At 37.3% G+C, this 21,672-nt stretch overlaps 2 protein-coding genes across 4 annotated transcripts in view; both read right to left on the reverse strand.

Moving 5' to 3' along the window:
• Positions 1–1,087, reverse strand: part of LOC133659683 (cytochrome P450 11B, mitochondrial-like) — a 56,825-nt gene extending 55,738 nt beyond the window's left edge. For all 3 annotated transcript variants that reach the window (XM_062062268.1, XM_062062267.1, XM_062062269.1), the window contains exon 1: positions 156–1,087. In XM_062062268.1, coding sequence (XP_061918252.1) covers positions 156–412 — 257 coding nt within the window. In that variant the 5' untranslated portion in view covers positions 413–1,087. The remainder of the gene's footprint in view (positions 1–155) is intronic.
• Positions 1,088–9,935: 8,848 nt separating this feature from the next.
• Positions 9,936–21,672, reverse strand: part of LOC133659684 (complexin-3-like) — a 13,228-nt gene continuing 1,491 nt past the window's right edge. Inside the window, exons 2-4 of the mRNA XM_062062271.1 lie at positions 18,913–19,155; positions 17,192–17,279; positions 9,936–10,378 (exon numbers count right to left, since the gene is read on the reverse strand). Coding sequence (XP_061918255.1) covers positions 10,175–10,378; positions 17,192–17,279; positions 18,913–19,145 — 525 coding nt within the window. The 5' untranslated portion in view covers positions 19,146–19,155 and the 3' untranslated portion in view covers positions 9,936–10,174. The remainder of the gene's footprint in view (positions 10,379–17,191; positions 17,280–18,912; positions 19,156–21,672) is intronic.

Below are 21,672 nucleotides of genomic sequence, written 5' to 3' on the forward strand. Positions count from 1 at the left end.
AATGTTGCATAGTTTGTGTTTTTGCCCAGGAAAAGAAGAGCATGAAAGGAAAGTCAAATATTGATCTGGAAATAAAAGCATTGAAGGTGAACAAAAATATACTTTTGTGGCCCTTTTGGGTCATTTAGGAAGTGTTGAACAGGGTCCATCCTCACCTGTAAATAGGTCCAAGGTTCTGGAAGGTCCTCTCCATGCGCTTGTGGAGCAGCCTGAAGCCGTCCTCCCTCCAGACCTGGACCAGGTTGATCCATCCGCTCCTGCCCGTGTGAGGGATCTCCTGGAAGCTCCTCACTCCGTCCGCTCCTCCCGCACCTCGCCTGCCCTCTCCGGGTGCTGGCGCCACCGCCATAGCCCTGCTGGGCGCTCCCAGGCGCAGCCCGGCTCGGACGCACGCTCCCACCACCTTGGACATGGTCCTGGTGGTGGGGGGGCCCGGTGTCGGCTCTGTTTATTCCCTCCATCTGGCATCCTTGGACCTCCTGACAGGAGCTGACGATTTATGGACGTGGAGGTGTGCGGGTCAAGAGAAGAAGCATCAAAAGGAAAAGAGTCTCATACAGGCTATTTATCACTTGTACTCACAACAGTTATTTTACATGAAGTTCTTGCAAAGTACTCACTAGTATTTGTACCATGAGTACACAGAGTATTACACAGAACTGTCTTTAAAATGTTGAAGTGGAGTGGTAATAGCGGAGTGGCCACAATAATTCACTACCACTGTCAGTGACTACAGTTGGTCGCTACATCTGTAAGTGCAAGTTAAAACTCTACTATGCAAAGCCACGGCTTTTTATCAACAACACCCAGAAAGGCTTTGCTGGGCCTAAGCTCCTCTAAGAAGGACTGATGCAAAGTGTAATAATTTGAGAGCAATCGTGACACCGTAAGTGGAGCGATGCGGACACGTTTGTTACTGGACACTATCCAACACGCCTCGGAGACTATGTGAACACTTGCGAACACTTCAGAAAACCACTGTCAGTAACTACAGTTGGTCGCTACATCTGTAAGTGCAAGTTAAAACTCTACTATGCAAAGCCACAGCCATTTATCAACAACACCCAGAAACGCTTCGAATTTAGGGATTTCATCATCTACGCTCCGTAATGTCATCGAAAGGTTCAGAGAATGTGGAGAAATCACTGCAGGTAAGCCATGATATTACACACCTTGGATCCCTCAGGCGCGACTGCATCAAAAAGCCACATCAGTGTGTAAAGGATATCACCACATGGGCTCAGGAACACTTCAGAAAACCACTGTCAGTGACTACAGTTGGTCGCTACATCTGTAAGTGCAAGTTAAAACTCTACTATGCAAAGCCACGGCTTTTTATCAACAACACCCAGACACGCTTTGCTGGGCCCAAGCTCCTCTAAGAAGGACTGATGCAAAGTGTAATAATTTGAGAGCAATCGTGACACCGTAAGTGAAGCGATGCGGACACGTTTGTTACTGGACACTATCCAACACGCCTCGGAGACTATGTGAACACTTGCGAACACTTCAGAAAACCACTGTCAGTGACTACAGTTGGTCGCTACATCTGTAAGTGCAACTTAAAACTCTACTATGCAAAGCCACAGCTTTTTATCAACAACACCCTGAAACGCCTTGCTGGGCCCAAGCTCCTCTAAGAAGGACTGATGCAAAGTGTAATAATTTGAGAGCAAACGTGACACCGTAAGTGGAGCGATGCGGACACGTTTGTTACTGGACACTATCCAACACGCCTCGGAGACTATGTGAACACTTGCGAACACTTCAGAAAACCACTGTCAGTGACTACAGTTGGTCGCTACATCTGTAAGTGCAAGTTCAAACTCTACTATGCAAAGCCACAGCCATTTATCAACAACACCCAGAAACGCTTCGAATTTAGGGATTTCATCATCTACGCTCCGTAATGTCATGAAAAGGTTCAGAGAATGTGGAGAAATCACTGCAGGTAAGCCATGATATTACACACCTTGGATCCCTCAGGCGCGACTGCATCAAAAAGCCACATCAGTGTGTAAAGGATATCACCACATGGGCTCAGGAACACTTCAGAAAACCACTGTTAGTAACTACAGTCGGTCGCTACATCTGTAAGTGCAAATTAAAACTCTACTATGCAAAGCCACAGCCATTTATCAACAACACCCAGAAACGCTTCGAATTTAGGGATTTCATCATCTACGCTCCGTAATATCATCAAAAGGTTCAGAGAATGTGGAGAAATCACTGCAGGTAAGCCATGATATTACACACCTTGGATCCCTCAGGCGCGGTTGCATCAAAAAGCCACATCAGTGTGTAAAGGATATCACCACATGGGCTCAGGAACACTTCAGAAAACCACTGTCAGTGACTACAGTTGGTCGCTACATCTGTAAGTGCAAGTTAAAACTCTACTATGCAAAGCCACAACCATTTATCAACAACACCCAGAAACACTTTGCTGGGCCCAAGCTCCTCTAAGAAGGACTGATGCAAAGTGTAATAATTTGAGAGCAATCGTGACACCGTAAGTGGAGCGATGCGGACACGTTTGTTACTGGACACTATCCAACACGCCTCGGAGACTATGTGAACACTTGCCAACACTTCAGAAAACCACTGTCAGTGACTACAGTTGGTCGCTACATCTGTAAGTGCAAGTTAAAACTCTACTATGCAAAGCCACAGCCATTTATCAACAACACCCAGAAACGCTTTGCTGGGCCCAAGCTCCTCTAAGAAGGACTGATGCAAAGTGTAATAATTTGAGAGCAATCGTGACACCGTAAGTGGAGCGATGCGGACACGTTTGTTACTGGACACTATCCAACACGCCTCGGAGACTATGTGAACACTTGCGAACACTTCAGAAAACCACTGTCAGTGACTACAGTTGGTCGCTACATCTGTAAGTGCAAGTTAAAACTCTACTATGCAAAGCCACAGCCATTTATCAACAACACCCAGAAACGCTTCGAATTTAGGGATTTCATCATCTACGCTCCGTAATATCATCAAAAGGTTCAGAGAATGTGGAGAAATCACTGCAGGTAAGCCATGATATTACACACCTTGGATCCCTCAGGCGCGACTGCATCAAAAAGCCACATCAGTGTGTAAAGGATATCACCACATGGGCTCAGGAACACTTCAGAAACCCACTGTCAGTGACTACAGTTGGTCGCTACATCTGTAAGTGCAAGTTAAAACTCTACTATGCAAAGCCACAGCCATTTATCAACAACACCCAGAAACACTTTGCTGGGCACAAGCTTCTCTAAGAAGGACTGATCCAAAGTGTAATAATTTGAGAGCAATCGTGACACCGTAAGTGGAGCGATGCGGACACGTTTGTTACTGGACACTATCCAACACGCCTCGGAGACTATGTGAACACTTGCGAACACTTCAGAAAACCACTGTCAGTAACTACAGTTGGTCGCTACATCTGTAAGTGCAACTTAAAACTCTACTATGCAAAGCCACAGCCATTTATCAACAACACCCAGAAACGCTTTGCTGGGCCCAAGCTCCTCTAAGAAGGACTGATGCAAAGTATAATAATTTGAGAGCAATCGTGACACCGTAAGTGGAGCGATGCGGACACGTTTGTTACTGGACACTATCCAACACGCCTCGGAGACTATGTGAACACTTGCGAACACTTCAGAAAACCACTGTCAGTAACTACAGTTGGTCGCTACATCTGTAAGTGCAAGTTAAAACTCTCCTATGCAAAGCCGCAGCCATTTATCAACAACACCCAGAAACACTTTGCTGGGCCCAAGCTCCTCTAAGAAGGACTGATGCAAAGTGTAATAATTTGAGAGCAATCGTGACACCGTAAGTGGAGCGATGCGGACACGTTTGTTACTGGACACTATCCAACACGCCTCGGAGACTATGTGAACACTTGCGAACACTTCAGAAAACCACTGTCAGTAACTACAGTTGGTCGCTACATCTGTAAGTGCAAGTTAAAACTCTACTATGCAAAGCCACAGCCATTTATCAACAACACCCAGAAACGCTTTGCTGGGGCCAAGCTCCTCTAAGAAGGACTGATGCAAAGTGTAATAATTTGAGAGCAATCGTGACACCGTAAGTGGAGCGATGCGGACACGTTTGTTACTGGACACTATCCAACACGCCTCGGAGACTATGTGAACACTTGCGAACACTTCAGAAAACCACTGTCAGTGACTACAGTTGGTCGCTACATCTGTAAGTGCAAGTTAAAACTCTACTATGCAAAGCCACAGCCATTTATCAACAACACCCAGAAACGCTTCGAATTAAGGGATTTCATCATCTACGCTCCGTAATATCATCAAAAGGTTCAGAGAATGTGGAGAAATCACTGCAGGTAAGCCATGATATTACACACCTTGGATCCCTCAGGCGCGACTGCATCAAAAAGCCACATCAGTGTGTAAAGGATATCACCACATGGGCTCAGGAACACTTCAGAAAACCACTGTCAGTGACTACAGTTGGTCGCTACATCTGTAAGTGCAAGTTGAAACTCTACTATGCAAAGCCACAGCCATTTATCAACAACACCCAGAAACACTTTGCTGGGCCCAAGCTCCTCTAAGAAGGACTGATGCAAAGTGTAATAATTTGAGAGCAATCGTGACACCGTAAGTGGAGCGATGCGGACACGTTTGTTACTGGACACTATCCAACACGCCTCGGAGACTATGTGAACACTTGCGAACACTTCAGAAAACCACTGTCAGTAACTACAGTTGGTCGCTACATCTGTAAGTGCAAGTTAAAACTCTACTATGCAAAGCCACAGCCATTTATCAACAACACCCAGAAACGCTTCGAATTTAGGGATTTCATCATCTACGCTCCGTAATATCATCAAAAGGTTCAGAGAATGTGGAGAAATCACTGCAGGTAAGCCATGATATTACACACCTTGGATCCCTCAGGCGCGACTGCATCAAAAAGCCACATCAGTGTGTAAAGGATATCACCACATGGGCTCAGGAACACTTCAGAAAACCACTGTCAGGAACTACAGTTGGTCGCTACATCTGTAAGTGCAAGTTAAAACTCTACTATGCAAAGCCACGGCTTTTTATCAACAACACCCAGAAACGCTTTGCTGGGCCCAAGCTCCTCTAAGAAGGACTGATGCAAAGTGTAATAATTTGAGAGCAGTCGTGACACCGTAAGTGGAGCGATGCGGACACGTTTGTTACTGGACACTATCCAACACGCCTCGGAGACTATGTGAACACTTGCGAACACTTCAGAAAACCACTGTCAGTGACTACAGTTGGTCGGTACATCTGTAAGTGCAAGTTAAGACTCTACTATGCAAAGCCACAGCTTTTTATCAACAACACCCAGAAAGGCTTTGCTGGGCCCAAGCTCCTCTAAGAAGGACTGATGCAAAGTGTAATAATTTGAGAGCAATCGTGACACCGTAAGTGGAGCGATGCGGACACGTTTGTTACTGGACACTATCCAACACGCCTCGGAGACTATGTGAACACTTGCGAACACTTCAGAAAACCACTGTCAGTGACTACAGTTGGTCGCTACATCTGTAAGTGCAAGTTAAAACTCTACTATGCAAAGCCACAGCCATTTATCAACAACACCCAGAAACGCTTCGAATTTAGGGATTTCATCATCTACGCTCCGTAATATCATCAAAAGGTTCAGAGAATGTGGAGAAATCACTGCAGGTAAGCCATGATATTACACACCTTGGATCCCTCAGGCACGACTGCATCAAAAAGCCACATCAGTGTGTAAAGGATATCACCACATGGGCTCAGGAACACTTCAGAAAACCACTGTCAGTGGCTACAGTTGGTCGCTACATCTGTAAGTGCAAGTTAAAACTCTACTATGCAAAGCCACAGCCATTTATCAACAACACCCAGAAACGCTTTGCTGGGCCCAAGCTCCTCTAAGAAGGACTGATGCAAAGTGTAATAATTTGAGAGCAATCGTGACACCGTAAGTGGAGCGATGCGGACACGTTTGTTACTGGACACTATCCAACACGCCTCGGACACTATGTGAACACTTGCGAACACTTCAGAAAACCACTGTCAGTAACTACAGTTGGTCGCTACATCTGTAAGTGCAAATAAACTCTACTATGCAAAGCCACAGCCATTTATCAACAACACCCAGAAACGCTTCGAATTTAGGGATTTCACCATCTACGCTCCATAATATCATCAAAAGGTTGAGAGAATCTGGATAGATCACTGCACGTAAGCCATGATATTACGCACCTTGGATCCCTCAGGCGCTACTGCATCAAAAAGCCACATCAGTGTGTAAAGGATATCACCACATGGGCTCAGGAACACTTCAGAAAACCACTGTCAGTGACTACAGTTGGTCGCTACATCTGTAAGTGCAAGTTAAAACTCTACCATGCAAAGCCACAGCCATTTATCAACAACACCCAGAAACGCTTCGCTGGGTCCGAGCTCATCTAAGATGGACCGATGCAATGTGTAATAATTCGGGAGAAATCGTGACACCTTACGTGGAGCGATGCGGACACGTTTGTTACTGGAAACTCTCGAACACGCCCAAGTTGCTCTATGTTGACGCTACATCCGTAAGTGCAAGTTAAATCTCTACTATGGGTCACGAGCGGGGGGGGGGGGGGGGGGGGTGTCGCAGCTTGCTGCAAGGTTTGCTCCCCCGGGATGAAAACGGACCCCTCAGGACAGGACGTGCAGGTAGGAACATGATTTATTCTCAAAAACTCCAACAAGTGCCAAAACAGAAAACAAGCCGACAGAACAACGTGCTGATCGCACTCGAAGCTAAGGCTACTACTTAGCATATACAAAAGACAAGGAGTACTCACGCAACTTGTTGTATGAAGCAAACAATGAAGTCAGGCCGACTGACCGGCAAAGGCAGGCTTAAATAATGTCTCTGATTAGTGCTCGGGGAACAGGTGAGCGTCCCGAGCACCAATCAGAGACAGGTGGAAACAATAAGCACCCATGGTAACTAAAAACAAACAAGATGGACTGATGCAAAGTGTAATAATTCCAGAGAAATGGTGACACCGTAAGTGGAGCGATGCGGACACGTTTGTTACTGGACACTCTCCAACACGCCTCGGAGACTATACGTGGGTAAGTTGCTTTATGTTGACAAATGTTGGCTTTTTCTTTGGCTTGTTGTCACCAAATAAAAAGCGATGTATGGGGTGCAGTACTTATAAAGCAGCAGCAGGTGGCAGACCACTCACTCCTTTCCTATTTTCTTCCTTATTAAAGTTGCTCTGAAACTTTGAAAGTTGCTCATTTTTGATGACATTTCACACGCATCAGTGGCATGGAAGATATCACATGAAGTATCGAAGATATCATATGAAGTATCGAAGATATCACATGAAGTATCAATGACATCACATGAAGTATGGAAGATATCACATGAAGTATAGAAGATATCACATGAAGTATCGATGACATCACATGAAGTATGGAAGACATCACATGAAGTATGGATGACATCACATGAAGTATGGATGACATCACATGAAGTATGGATGACATCAACATGAAGTATGGATGACATCACATGAAGTATGGAAGACATCACATGAAGTATGGAAGACATCACATGAAGTATGGATGACATCACATGAAGTATGGATGACATCACATGAAGTATGGATGACATCAACATGAAGTATGGATGACATCAACATGAAGTATGGAAGACATCACATGAAGTATGGAAGACATCACATGAAGTATGGATGACATCAACATGAAGTATGGATGACATCAACATGAAGTATGGAAGACATCACATGAAGTATGGAAGACATCACATGAAGTATGGATGACATCAACATGAAGTATGGATGACATCACATGAAGTATGGAAGATATCACATGAAGTATGGATGACATCACATGACGTATGGAAGACATCACATGAAGTATGGAAGATATCACATGAAGTATGGATGACATCAACATGAAGTATGGATGACATCACATGAAGTATGGAAGACATCACATGAAGTATGGATGACATCACATGAAGTATGGATGACATCAACATGAAGTATGGAAGACATCACATGAAGTATGGAAGACATCACATGAAGTATGGATGAAATCAACATGAAGTATGGAAGATATCACATGAAGTATGGATGACATCACATGAAGTATGGAAGACATCACATGAAGTATGGATGACATCACATGAAGTATGGAAGATATCACATGAAGTATGGAAGACATCACATGAAGTATGGAAGATATCACATGAAGTATGGAAGACATCACATGAAGTATGGATGACATCACATGAAGTATGGATGACATCACATGAAGTATGGATGACATCAACATGAAGTATGGAAGACATCACATGAAGTATGGATGACATCACATGAAGTATGGATGACATCACATGAAGTATGGATGACATCAACATGAAGTATGGAAGATATCACATGAAGTATGGATGACATCAACATGAAGTATGGATGACATCAACATGAAGTATGGAAGACATCACATGAAGTATGGATGACATCACATGAAGTATGGATGACATCACATGAAGTATGGATGACATCACATGAAGTATGGATGACATCAACATGAAGTATGGATGACATCACATGAAGTATGGATGACATCACATGAAGTATGGATTACATCAACATGAAGTATGGATGACATCACATGAAGTATGGATGACATCACATGAAGTATGGATGACATCACATGAAGTATGGATGACATCAACATGAAGTATGCATGACGTCACATGAAGTATGGATGACATCACATGAAGTATGGATGACATCAACATGAAGTATGGATGACATCACATGAAGTATGGATGACATCACATGAAGTATGGATGACATCACATGAAGTATGAAAGACATCACATGAAGTATGGATGACATCACATGAAGTATGGATGACATCAACATGAAGTATGGAAGACATCACATGAAGTATGGATGACATCACATGAAGTATGGATGACATCAACATGAAGTATGGATGACATCACATGAAGTATGGATGACATCAACATGAAGTATGGATGACATCACATGAAGTATGGATGGTGTTAAAATGTGTGTATTTAGGATGAGGTGGACTTTAAAGAGAATAGTTTTAGACATCTTGCACATTTCTTGACTGTGTTTTGAATACATTTGTTCAAAAAAGGCTCTGGAAAGACACTGGAAAGATGGCATTTGTTGTTTGACTCTCCCTCCTAAAAAGAGACTTGACCATGAAATATCATTCATAAATGTTTGATATTTTACATTTCTTGTCCTTCATATGCTTGACTTTTATTTTCTAAAAAAAAAAAAAAAAAACAGTTTAGTCAAATACCAGATTGCTTGCATTCCTCAGTTGCTTAAACACATTATTATTATTACTATTATTATTATTACTATTATTAATATTACGATGATTATTATTATTATTATCAATATTAAAGTTATTACTATTGTTATTATTAGTAATATTATGGTTATTATTATTATTATTATTACTATTGTTATTATTACTATTAATATTATTATTAATGTTATCATTGCTATTATTATTATCATTTTTATGTTACTATAGTTACTATTATTTTTGTTATTATTAATGTATTATTATTACTATTACTTTTGTTATTATTACAGTTATAATTGTTGCTATTACTGAACAAAGTGGAATATTCCACAGCTGGCATGCACACATACATAAAACATACATACATACACACACATATATATACTGTGTGTATATATATATATATATATATATATATATATATATATATATATATATATATATATATATATATATATATATATATATATATATATATATATATATATATATATATATATATATATATATATATATATCCATGCAACAAGAAGGAGATTTTGTAATGTGTTATAAAATAGTTTTATTACAATTCTTTGAGCAAATAATACATTGCAAGAATGTGACAGAAAGGTCAGTACAGGAGTCACAAGAAGTTGAGTGTTGAGTTGACACTGTGACTTGTGACTTTTGACTTGTGTACTCAATACGCCTATCATCACATTTCAAGTACAAAAAAGTAAGACTGATTGAAAAAAAGAGTGCATAGATTTACAATCCAAAACTATTAGGACTATTAGGACAAACAATGTGGGTCACATGACTTTACAAGTCCGCCCCCTCGCAGGTGTGGGCGGGGCTGACTTGCTGCCTTTGGCCAAGCTGAGGCCTTGGAAGGCGTCGAGCAAGCTGAAGTCCTCGTCCTTGGTCTTGTTGGCGGGACAGACCAGCTCGGACAGCTGGCGGGGGAGCGAGACTCTGCCGCCAACACGCCTCAGGTGGTCCGAGTCCTTGGCGTCCTTATATGGGCGCGAGGGGGAGGGGCACACAACTGGACTCATTTAGTATTGCTTTGCATGCACCAAAACATCTGAATATGATGTCAGCATCTAAAATGATGTCATTGTCTAAAATGTTGTCAGTATCTAAAATGGTGTCATTGTCTAAAATGTTGTCAGCATCTAAAATGATGTCACTGTCTCAAATGTTGTCAGCATCTAAAATGATGTCATTGTCTAAAATGTTGTCAGCATCTAAAATGATGTCATTGTCTAAAATGTTGTCAGCATCTAAAATGATGTCATTATCTAAAATGTTGTCAGCATCTAAAATGAATCAATCAATCAATCAATGATTATTTATATAGCCCTAAATCACAAGTGTCTCAAAGGGCTGTACAAGCCACAACGACATCCTCGGTACAGAGCCCACATACGGGCAAGGAAAAACTCACCCCAGTGGGACGTCAATGTGAATGACTATGAGAAACCTTGGAGAGGACCCCCCCCCCCCCAAATGTCATTATCTACAATGTTTTCATTATCTAAAATGTTGTCAGCATCTAAAATGATGTAATTACCTAAAATAATGTCAACATCTAAAATGTTGTCAATATCTAAAATAATGTCCATCCATCCATCCATTTTCTACCGCTTGTCCCGTTCAATAACTAAAATGATGTCAATATCTAAAATTTTGTCAATATCTAAAATGATGTCCATATCTAAAATGATGTCATTATCTAAAATGTTGTCAATATCTAAAATGATGTCATTATCTAAAATGTTGACAATATCTAAAATGATGTCATTATCTAAAATGATGTCATTATCTAAAATGATGTCCATATCTAAAATGATGTCATTATCTAAAATGATGTCATTATCTAAAATGATGTTAATATCTAAAATGATGTCCGTATCTAAAATGATGTCATTATCTAAAATGATGTCCTTATCTAAAATGATGTCATTATCTAAAATGATGTCATTATCTAAAATGTTGTCAGCATCTAAAATGATGTAATTACCTAAAATAATGTCAACATCTAAAATGTTGTCAATATCTAAAATAATGTCCATCCATCCATCCATTTCCTACCGCTTGTCCCGTTCAATAACAAAAATGATGTCAATATCTAAAATTTTGTCAATATCTGAAATGATGTCCATATCTAAAATGATGTCATTATCTAAAATGTTGTCAATATCTGAAATGATGTCCATATCTAAAATGATGTCATTATCTAAAATGATGTCCATATCTAAAATGATGTCCATATCTAAAATGATGTCATTATCTAAAATGATGTCCATATCTAAAATGATGTCATTATCTAAAATGATGTCATTATCTAAAATGATGTTAATATCTAAAATGATGTCCGTATCTAAAATGATGTCATTATCTAAAATGATGTCATTATCTAAAATGATGTCACTATTTAAAATGATGTCATTATTTAAAATGATGTCATTATCTAAAATGTTGTCAGCATCTAAAATGATGTAATTACCTCAAATAATGTCAACATCTAAAATGTTGTCAATATCTAAAATAATGTCCATCCATCCATCCATTTTCTACCGCTTGTCCCGTTCAATAACTAAAATGATGTCAATATCTAAAATTTTGTCAATATCTGAAATGATGTCCATATCTAAAATGATGTCATTATCTAAAATGATGTCCATATCTAAAATGATGTCATTATCTCAAATGATGTCATTATCTCAAATGATGTCATTATCTAAAATGATGTCATTTTCTAAAATGATGTCCATATCTAAAATTATGTCCATATCTAAAATGATGTCATTATCTAAAATGTTGTCAATATCTAAAATTATGTCCATATCTAAAATGATGTCAATATCTAAAATGATGTCATTATCTAAAATGATGTCATTATCTAAAATGTTGTCAATATCTAAAATTATGTCCATATCTAAAATGATGTCAATATCTAAAATGATGTCATTATCTAAAATGATGTCATTATCTAAAATGATGTTAATATCTAAAATGATGTCCGTATCTAAAATGATGTCATTATCTAAAATGATGTCATTATCTAAAATGATGTCACTATTTAAAATGATGTCATTATTTAAAATGATGTCATTATCTAAAATGATGTCACTATTTAAAATGATGTCATTATTTAAAATGATGTCATTATCTAAAATGATGTCCATATCTAAAATGATGTCCATATCTAAAATGATGTCATTATCTAAAATGATGTCCATATCTAAAATGATGTCATTATCTAAAATGATGTCATTATCTAAAATGATGTTAATATCTAAAATGATGTCCGTATCTAAAATGATGTCATTATCTAAAATGATGTCATTATCTAAAATGATGTCACTATTTAAAATGATGTCATTATTTAAAATGATGTCATTATCTAAAATGTTGTCAGCATCTAAAATGATGTAATTACCTAAAATAATGTCAACATCTAAAATGTTGTCAATATCTAAAATAATGTCCATCCATCCATCCATTTTCTACCGCTTGTCCCGTTCAATAACTAAAATGATGTCAATATCTAAAATTTTGTCAATATCTGAAATGATGTCCATATCTAAAATGATGTCATTATCTAAAATGATGTCCATATCTAAAATGATGTCATTATCTAAAATGATGTCATTATTTCAAATGATGTCATTATCTAAAATGATGTCATTTTCTAAAATGATGTCCATATCTAAAATTATGTCCATATCTAAAATGATGTCATTATCTAAAATGTTGTCAATATCTAAAATTATGTCCATATCTAAAATGATGTCAATATCTAAAATGATGTCATTATCTAAAATGATGTCATTATCTAAAATGTTGTCAATATCTAAAATTATGTCCATATCTAAAATGATGTCAATATCTAAAATGATGTCATTATCTAAAATGATGTCATTATCTAAAATGATGTTAATATCTAAAATGATGTCCGTATCTAAAATGATGTCATTATCTAAAATGATGTCATTATCTAAAATGATGTCACTATTTAAAATGATGTCATTATTTAAAATGATGTCATTATCTAAAATGATGTCACTATTTAAAATGATGTCATTATTTAAAATGATGTCATTATCTAAAATGATGTCCATATCTAAAATGATGTCATTATCTAAAATGATGTTAATATCTAAAATGATGTCCGTATCTAAAATGATGTCAATATCTAAAATGATGTCATTATCTAAAATGATGTCACTATTTAAAATGATGTCATTATTTAAAATGATGTAATTACCTAAAATGATGTCCATATCTAAAATGTTGTCAATATCTAAAATAATGTCCATCCATCCATCCATTTTCTACCGCTTGTCCCGTTCAATAACTAAAATGATGTCAATATCTAAAATTTTGTCAATATCTGAAATGATGTCCATATCTAAAATGATGTCATTATCTAAAATGTTGTCAATATCTAAAATGATGTCCATATCTAAAATGATGTCATTATCTAAAATGATGTCATTATCTAAAATGATGTCATTATCTAAAATGATGTCCGTATCTAAAATGATGTCATTATCTAAAATGATGTCATTATCTAAAATGATGTCACTATTTAAAATGATGTCATTATTTAAAATGATGTCATTATCTAAAATGTTGTCAGCATCTAAAATGATGTAATTACCTAAAATAATGTCAACATCTAAAATGTTGTCAATATCTAAAATAATGTCCATCCATCCATCCATTTTCTACCGCTTGTCCCGTTCAATAACTAAAATGATGTCAATATCTAAAATTTTGTCAATATCTGAAATGATGTCCATATCTAAAATGATGTCATTATCTAAAATGATGTCCATATCTAAAATGATGTCATTATCTAAAATGATGTCATTATCTCAAATGATGTCATTATCTAAAATGATGTCATTTTCTAAAATGATGTCCATATCTAAAATTATGTCCATATCTAAAATGATGTCATTATCTAAAATGTTGTCAATATCTAAAATTATGTCCATATCTAAAATGATGTCAATATCTAAAATGATGTCATTATCTAAAATGATGTCATTATCTAAAATGTTGTCAATATCTAAAATTATGTCCATATCTAAAATGATGTCAATATCTAAAATGATGTCATTATCTAAAATGATGTCATTATCTAAAATGATGTTAATATCTAAAATGATGTCCGTATCTAAAATGATGTCATTATCTAAAATGATGTCATTATCTAAAATGATGTCACTATTTAAAATGATGTCATTATTTAAAATGATGTCATTATCTAAAATGACGTCACTATTTAAAATGATGTCATTATTTAAAATGATGTCATTATCTAAAATGATGTCCATATCTAAAATGATGTCATTATCTAAAATGATGTTAATATCTAAAATGATGTCCGTATCTAAAATGATGTCAATATCTAAAATGATGTCATTATCTAAAATGATGTCACTATTTAAAATGATGTCATTATTTAAAATGATGTAATTACCTAAAATGATGTCCATATCTAAAATGTTGTCAATATCTAAAATAATGTCCATCCATCCATCCATTTTCTACCGCTTGTCCCGTTCAATAACTAAAATGATGTCAATATCTAAAATTTTGTCAATATCTGAAATGATGTCCATATCTAAAATGATGTCATTATCTAAAATGTTGTCAATATCTAAAATGATGTCCATATCTAAAATGATGTCATTATCTAAAATGATGTCATTATCTAAAATGATGTCATTATCTAAAATGATGTCCGTATCTAAAATGATGTCATTATCTAAAATGATGTCATTATCTAAAATGATGTCACTATTTAAAATGATGTCATTATTTAAAATGATGTCATTATCTAAAATGTTGTCAGCATCTAAAATGATGTAATTACCTAAAATAATGTCAACATCTAAAATGTTGTCAATATCTAAAATAATGTCCATCCATCCATCCATTTTCTACCGCTTGTCCCGTTCAATAACTAAAATGATGTCAATATCTAAAATTTTGTCAATATCTGAAATGAAGTCCATATCTAAAATGATGTCATTATCTAAAATGATGTCCATATCTAAAATGATGTCATTATCTAAAATGATGTCATTATCTCAAATGAAGTCATTATCTAAAATGATGTCATTTTCTAAAATTATGTCCATATCTAAAATTATGTCCATATCTAAAATGATGTCATTATCTAAAATGTTGTCAATATCTAAAATTATGTCCATATCTAAAATGATGTCAATATCTAAAATGATGTCATTATCTAAAATGATGTCATTATCTAAAATGTTGTCAATATCTAAAATTATGTCCATATCTAAAATGATGTCAATATCTAAAATGATGTCATTATCTAAAATGATGTCATTATCTAAAATGATGTTAATATCTAAAATGATGTCCGTATCTAAAATGATGTCATTATCTAAAATGATGTCATTATCTAAAATGATGTCACTATTTAAAATGATGTCATTATTTAAAATGATGTCATTATCTAAAATGATGTCACTATTTAAAATGATGTCATTATTTAAAATGATGTCATTATCTAAAATGATGTCCATATCTAAAATGATGTCATTATCTAAAATGATGTTAATATCTAAAATGATGTCCGTATCTAAAATGATGTCAATATCTAAAATGATGTCATTATCTAAAATGATGTCACTATTTAAAATGATGTCATTATTTAAAATGATGTAATTACCTAAAATGATGTCCATATCTAAAATGTTGTCAATATCTAAAATAATGTCCATCCATCCATCCATTTTCTACCGCTTGTCCCGTTCAATAACTAAAATGATGTCAATATCTAAAATTTTGTCAATATCTGAAATGATGTCCATATCTAAAATGATGTCATTATCTAAAATGTTGTCAATATCTAAAATGATGTCCATATCTAAAATGATGTCATTATCTAAAATGATGTCATTATCTAAAATGATGTCATTATCTAAAATGATGTCCGTATCTAAAATGATGTCATTATCTAAAATGATGTCATTATCTAAAATGATGTCACTATTTAAAATGATGTCATTATTTAAAATGATGTCATTATCTAAAATGTTGTCAGCATCTAAAATGATGTAATTACCTAAAATAATGTCAACATCTAAAATGTTGTCAATATCTAAAATAATGTCCATCCATCCATCCATTTTCTACCGCTTGTCCCGTTCAATAACTAAAATGATGTCAATATCTAAAATTTTGTCAATATCTGAAATGATGTCCATATCTAAAATGATGTCATTATCTAAAATGATGTCCATATCTAAAATGATGTCATTATCTAAAATGATGTCATTATCTAAAATGATGTCAATATCTAAAATGATGTCATTATCTAAAATGATGTCAATATCTAAAATAATGTCCATCCATCCATCCATTTTCTACCGCTTGTCCCGTTCAATAACTAAAATGATGTCATTATCTAAAATGATGTCAATATCTAAAATGATGTCATTATCTAAAATGATGTCAATATCTAAAATGATGTCATTATCTAAAATGATGTCATTATCTAAAATGATGTCATTATGTAAAATGATGTCAATATCTAAAATGATGTCATTATCTAAAATGATGTCATTATCTAAAATGATGTCAATATCTAAAATGATGGCATTATGTAAAATGATGTCAATATCTAAAATGATGTCATTATCTAAAATGATGTCATTATCTAAAATGATGTCAATATCTAAAATGATGTCCATATCTAAAATGATGTCAATATCTAAAATGATGTCATTATCTAAAATGATGTCATTATGTAAACTGATGTCCTTCCCACTGACCTCAGAAAGATGATATTTCCTCCTGAAATGAGCTCTCATTGCTGCTCTCTCACTGTTCTTCTTAGCATTCTTGTCTTCACCAAGCTTCCTGTTTGCCAAACAAACACATGTCAACACTCTAACAGCAAACACAACACTTCATGTGGTCTATCCACAGTGTGGACATGTTGTCTATCCACAGTGTGGACATGTTGTCTATCCACAGTGTGGACATGTTGTCTATCCACAGTGTGGACATGTTGTCTATCCACAGTGTGGATAGACAACATGTCCTTCACACATTTCCACATACTTGATCTGTGTGTTGTGTTCATGCCACCTAGTGGTGTGGAGTGTGTTGTGTTCATGCCACCTAGTGGTGTGTTGTGTTCATGCCACCTAGTGGTGTGTTGTGTTCATGCCACCTAGTGGTGTGTTGTGTTCATGCCACCTAGTGGTGTGGAGTGTGTTGTGTTCATGCCACCTAGTGGTGTGGAGTGTGTTGTGTTCATGCCACCTAGTGGTGTGTTGTGTTCATGCCACATAGTGGTGTGTTGTGTTCATGCCACCTAGTGGTGTGTTGTGTTCATGCCACCTAGTGGTGTGGAGTGTTCATGCCACCTAATGGTTTTGAGTGTGTTGTGTTCATGCCACCTAGTGGTGTGTTGTGTTCATGCCATCTAGTGGTGTGTTGTGTTCATGCCACCTAGTGGTGTGTTGTGTTCATGCCACCTAGTGGTGTGGAGTGTTCATGCCACCTAGTGGTGTGGAGTGTTCATGCCACCTAATGGTTTTGAGTGTGTTGTGTTCATGCCACCTAGTGGTGTGTTGTGTTCATGCCATCTAGTGGTGTGTTGTGTTCATGCCACCTAGTGGTGTGTTGTGTTCATGCCACCTAGTGGTGTGGAGTGTTCATGCCACCTAGTGGTGTGTTGTGTTCATGCCACCTAGTGGTGTGGAGTGTGTTGTGTTCATGCCACCTAGTGGTGTGGAGTGTTCATGCCACCTAGTGGTGTGGAGTGTGTTGTGTTCATGCCACCTAGTGGTGTGGAGTGTGTTGTGTTCATGCCACCTAGTGGTGTGTTGTGTTCATGCCACCTAGTGGTGTGTTGTGTTCATGCCACCTAGTGGTGTGGAGTGTGTTGTGTTCATGCCACCTAGTGGTGTGGAGTGTGTTGTGTTCATGCCACCTAGTGGTGTGGAGTGTGTTGTGTTCATGCCACCTAGTGGTGTGGAGTGTGTTGTGTTCATGCCACCTAGTGGTGTGGAGTGTTCATGCCACCTAGTGGTGTGGAGTGTGTTGTGTTCATGCCACCTAGTGGTGTGTTGTGTTCATGCCACCTAGTGGTGTGGAGTGTTCATGCCACCTAGTGGTGTGGAGTGTGTTGTGTTCATGCCACCTAGTGGTGTGGAGTGTGTTGTGTTCATGCCACCTAGTGGTGTGTTGTGTTCATGCCACCTAGTGGTGTGTTGTGTTCATGCCACCTAGTGGTGTGGAGTGTGTTGTGTTCATGCCACCTAGTGGTGTGGAGTGTTCATGCCACCTAGTGGTGTGGAGTGTGTTGTGTTCATGCCACCTAGTGGTGTGGAGTGTGTTGTGTTCATGCCACCTAGTGGTGTGGAGTGTTCATGCCACCTAGTGGTGTGTTGTGTTCATGCCACCTAGTGGTGTGGAGTGTGTTGTGTTCATGCCACCTAGTGGTGTGGAGTGTGTTGTGTTGTGTTGTGTTCCATCTACTCGCCTCTGCTTGTCCAGATCAGCCTGGTAGGAGCGACTTGGACGCCTGGTGTCAGTTTTTCCAAAGGGAGGCTTTTTTGCCGACCTGCTTGGTCCTCCTCCTCTTCCTCTTCCTCCCCCGCGTCTTCTTCTCTTGTTGCCGCCGCACAACTTCCTGTCCCTCAGACCTCCCAGGCAGCCGGTCAGCTTCCTGACGGGCGTACGCAGGGACTTCTTCACTCTGCCCAGGGACTCCATGACCACGGCCCTGAGACACAAGCCAGCACACGTGTGAACCAGCACCCTCACCCTCACCCTCACCCTCACCCTCACCCTCACCCTCACCCTCCATAGCCCAGGTGGTGACAACGCTAACTGCTCGGTTGGTTGCAAACTGACTAGCAACATTTTAACGCGTATGCAGAGAGCAGTCAAGCTGCTGGGTCCTGACCACTCTTCCAATACAGCTTCCGTCGTTAGCATTAGCTACTATGCTAACACGTTTACCAGTGTCGGTGGTTTGTGTTGTTTCACTTTCACAAATTCCTCAGTAAATTTACCAAAACCGTGGAGTTATTGAGTCTGTTTAGCTGAATGGAGAGCTTCTGTTTTGTTTGATCAGCCGTTTTACTCCCTTGTTACAGATGCCCTTTGGAAACAATTAAGTTATGTAAATAAACATTTACAGAATATTTCTGTGTAAATAACTCATTTTACAACGTATATATCTGCAGCTTATGGGTGTGGCTAATATATGGAAACTTTTTTTCCCCTAAAATTTAGCAGGTGTGGCTTTATAGTCCGGAAAATACGTCACATGTGACTTTTTCCAGACACATTCATAGAATAAGCCATCACCAAAGATTCCTTTGACAGTTTTCTTATACATTTTCTAAATAGTTTTTTACATTTTTCCAACAAAACAAAGAGAATATCAGACAAGAAATGTTGATGTTGTTGATTGCTGCGCCTCGGCAAAGCAAATTACCCAGAATGCTCAGCGCTGCACAGGGTCTGAGTTGAGAGATTTTTATGTTCACACAAAAAAAGTAACTTTAGTCTTATTAGACACTTCAATATTTCTGACAGTTGGTAAAATAAAAAAAACATAATTACCCAAAATATGGGTTGGGAAAAGTTGCACAATTTGCGTGAATTTGCAGTCATTTGCTTGAATGTGCGTGGATTAATGCTACATTGCGCAAATTTGCGTGAATTTGTCTAAATTTGCGCTAACTTGTGCAAATTTGTGTGAATTTGCGTGAATTTGCAAGAGTTTGCGAACATTTTTGTGAATTTGCGCTAACTTGCGTACATTTGCAAGAATTTCCGTGGCCAAATGTGCTTGACTTTGTGCTACATTGCGTGAATTTGCGTGAATTTACGTGAATTTGCAGAAATTTGCATGAATTTTCTAAAATTACCGTAAATTTTCAAAAATGTCCATGAATTTTCTAAAATTTTGTGTAAAGTTGTGCTAACATGCGTGAATTTGCTCAAATTTGGGAAAACTTGTGTGAATTTGTCCTAACTTGCGTGACCAAACATGCTTCAATGTGCGTGAATTTGTGTGAATTTGCTTGAATCTGCGTGAACGTGTGCTACATTGCGTGAATTTGCATGAATTTGTGTGAATTTGTGCTAATTTGCGTGAATTTGCGTGAATTTGCATGAATTAGCAAAAATGTGTGTGAATTTGCACTAACTTGCACAAATTTGCACAAATTTTGCGTATATTTGTGTGCATTTGCGCTAACTTGGGTGAATTTGCTAAAATTTGCTCGAATTTGCCTGAATTTTCTTGAAGTTGCTTGATTTTGCATGAATTTGGGAACATTTGTGTTAATTTGCGCTAATTTGCGTGAATTTGTTTGAATTTAGGAACATTTGTGTTAATTTGCGCTAACTCGCATGAATTTGCTTGAATTCACGTGAATTTGCTTGAATTCGCATGAATTTGCGCGAATTTGCATGAGTTTGCGAACATTTTTGTGAATTTGCGCTAACTTGCGTGAATTTGCAAGAATTTCCGTGACCAAATTTGCTTGAATGTTCTTGACTTTGTGCTACATTGCTTGCATTTGCATGAATTTGCATGAATTTGCTTAAACGTGCGTGAATTTGTGCTACATTGCGCTAATTTGCGTGAATTTGTGTAAATTTGTGCTAACTTGTACGAATTTGCGTGAATTTTCATGAATTTGCGAACATTTGTGTAAATTTGCACTAACTTGCGTGACCAAACTTGCTTCAATGTGCATGAATTTGTGTGAATTTGCTTGAGTCTGCGTGAATGTGTGCTACATTGTGCAGATTTGCATGAATTTGTGTAAATTTGAGAAGATTTGTGTGAATTTGTGCTAACTTGCATGAATTTACTTGAATTTGCTTGAATTTTCATGAGTGAGCAAAAATGTGTGTGAATTTGCGCTACCTTGCACAAATTTGTGTGAATTTGCGAATATTTGTGTGCATTTGCGCTAACTTGCGTGAATTTGCTCGAATTTTCTTAAATATGCATGAATTTGGGAACATTTGTGTTGATTTGCGCTAACTTGCATGAATTTGCTTGAATTTGCGTGAACTTGGGCTAACTTGCATGAATTTGTGTGCATTTGTGCTAATTTGCGTGAATTTGCTTGAATTTGCATGCATTAGCAAAAATGTGTGTGAATTTGCACTAACTTGCCACAATTTTGCGTATATTTGTGTGCATTTGCGCTAACTTGGGTGAATTTGCTAACATTTGCTCGAATTTGCCTGAATTTTCTTGAATTTGCTTGAT

The sequence above is a fragment of the Entelurus aequoreus genome, linkage group LG11, assembly GCF_033978785.1.
Source record: "Entelurus aequoreus isolate RoL-2023_Sb linkage group LG11, RoL_Eaeq_v1.1, whole genome shotgun sequence".
Taxonomy (NCBI): domain Eukaryota; kingdom Metazoa; phylum Chordata; class Actinopteri; order Syngnathiformes; family Syngnathidae; genus Entelurus; species Entelurus aequoreus.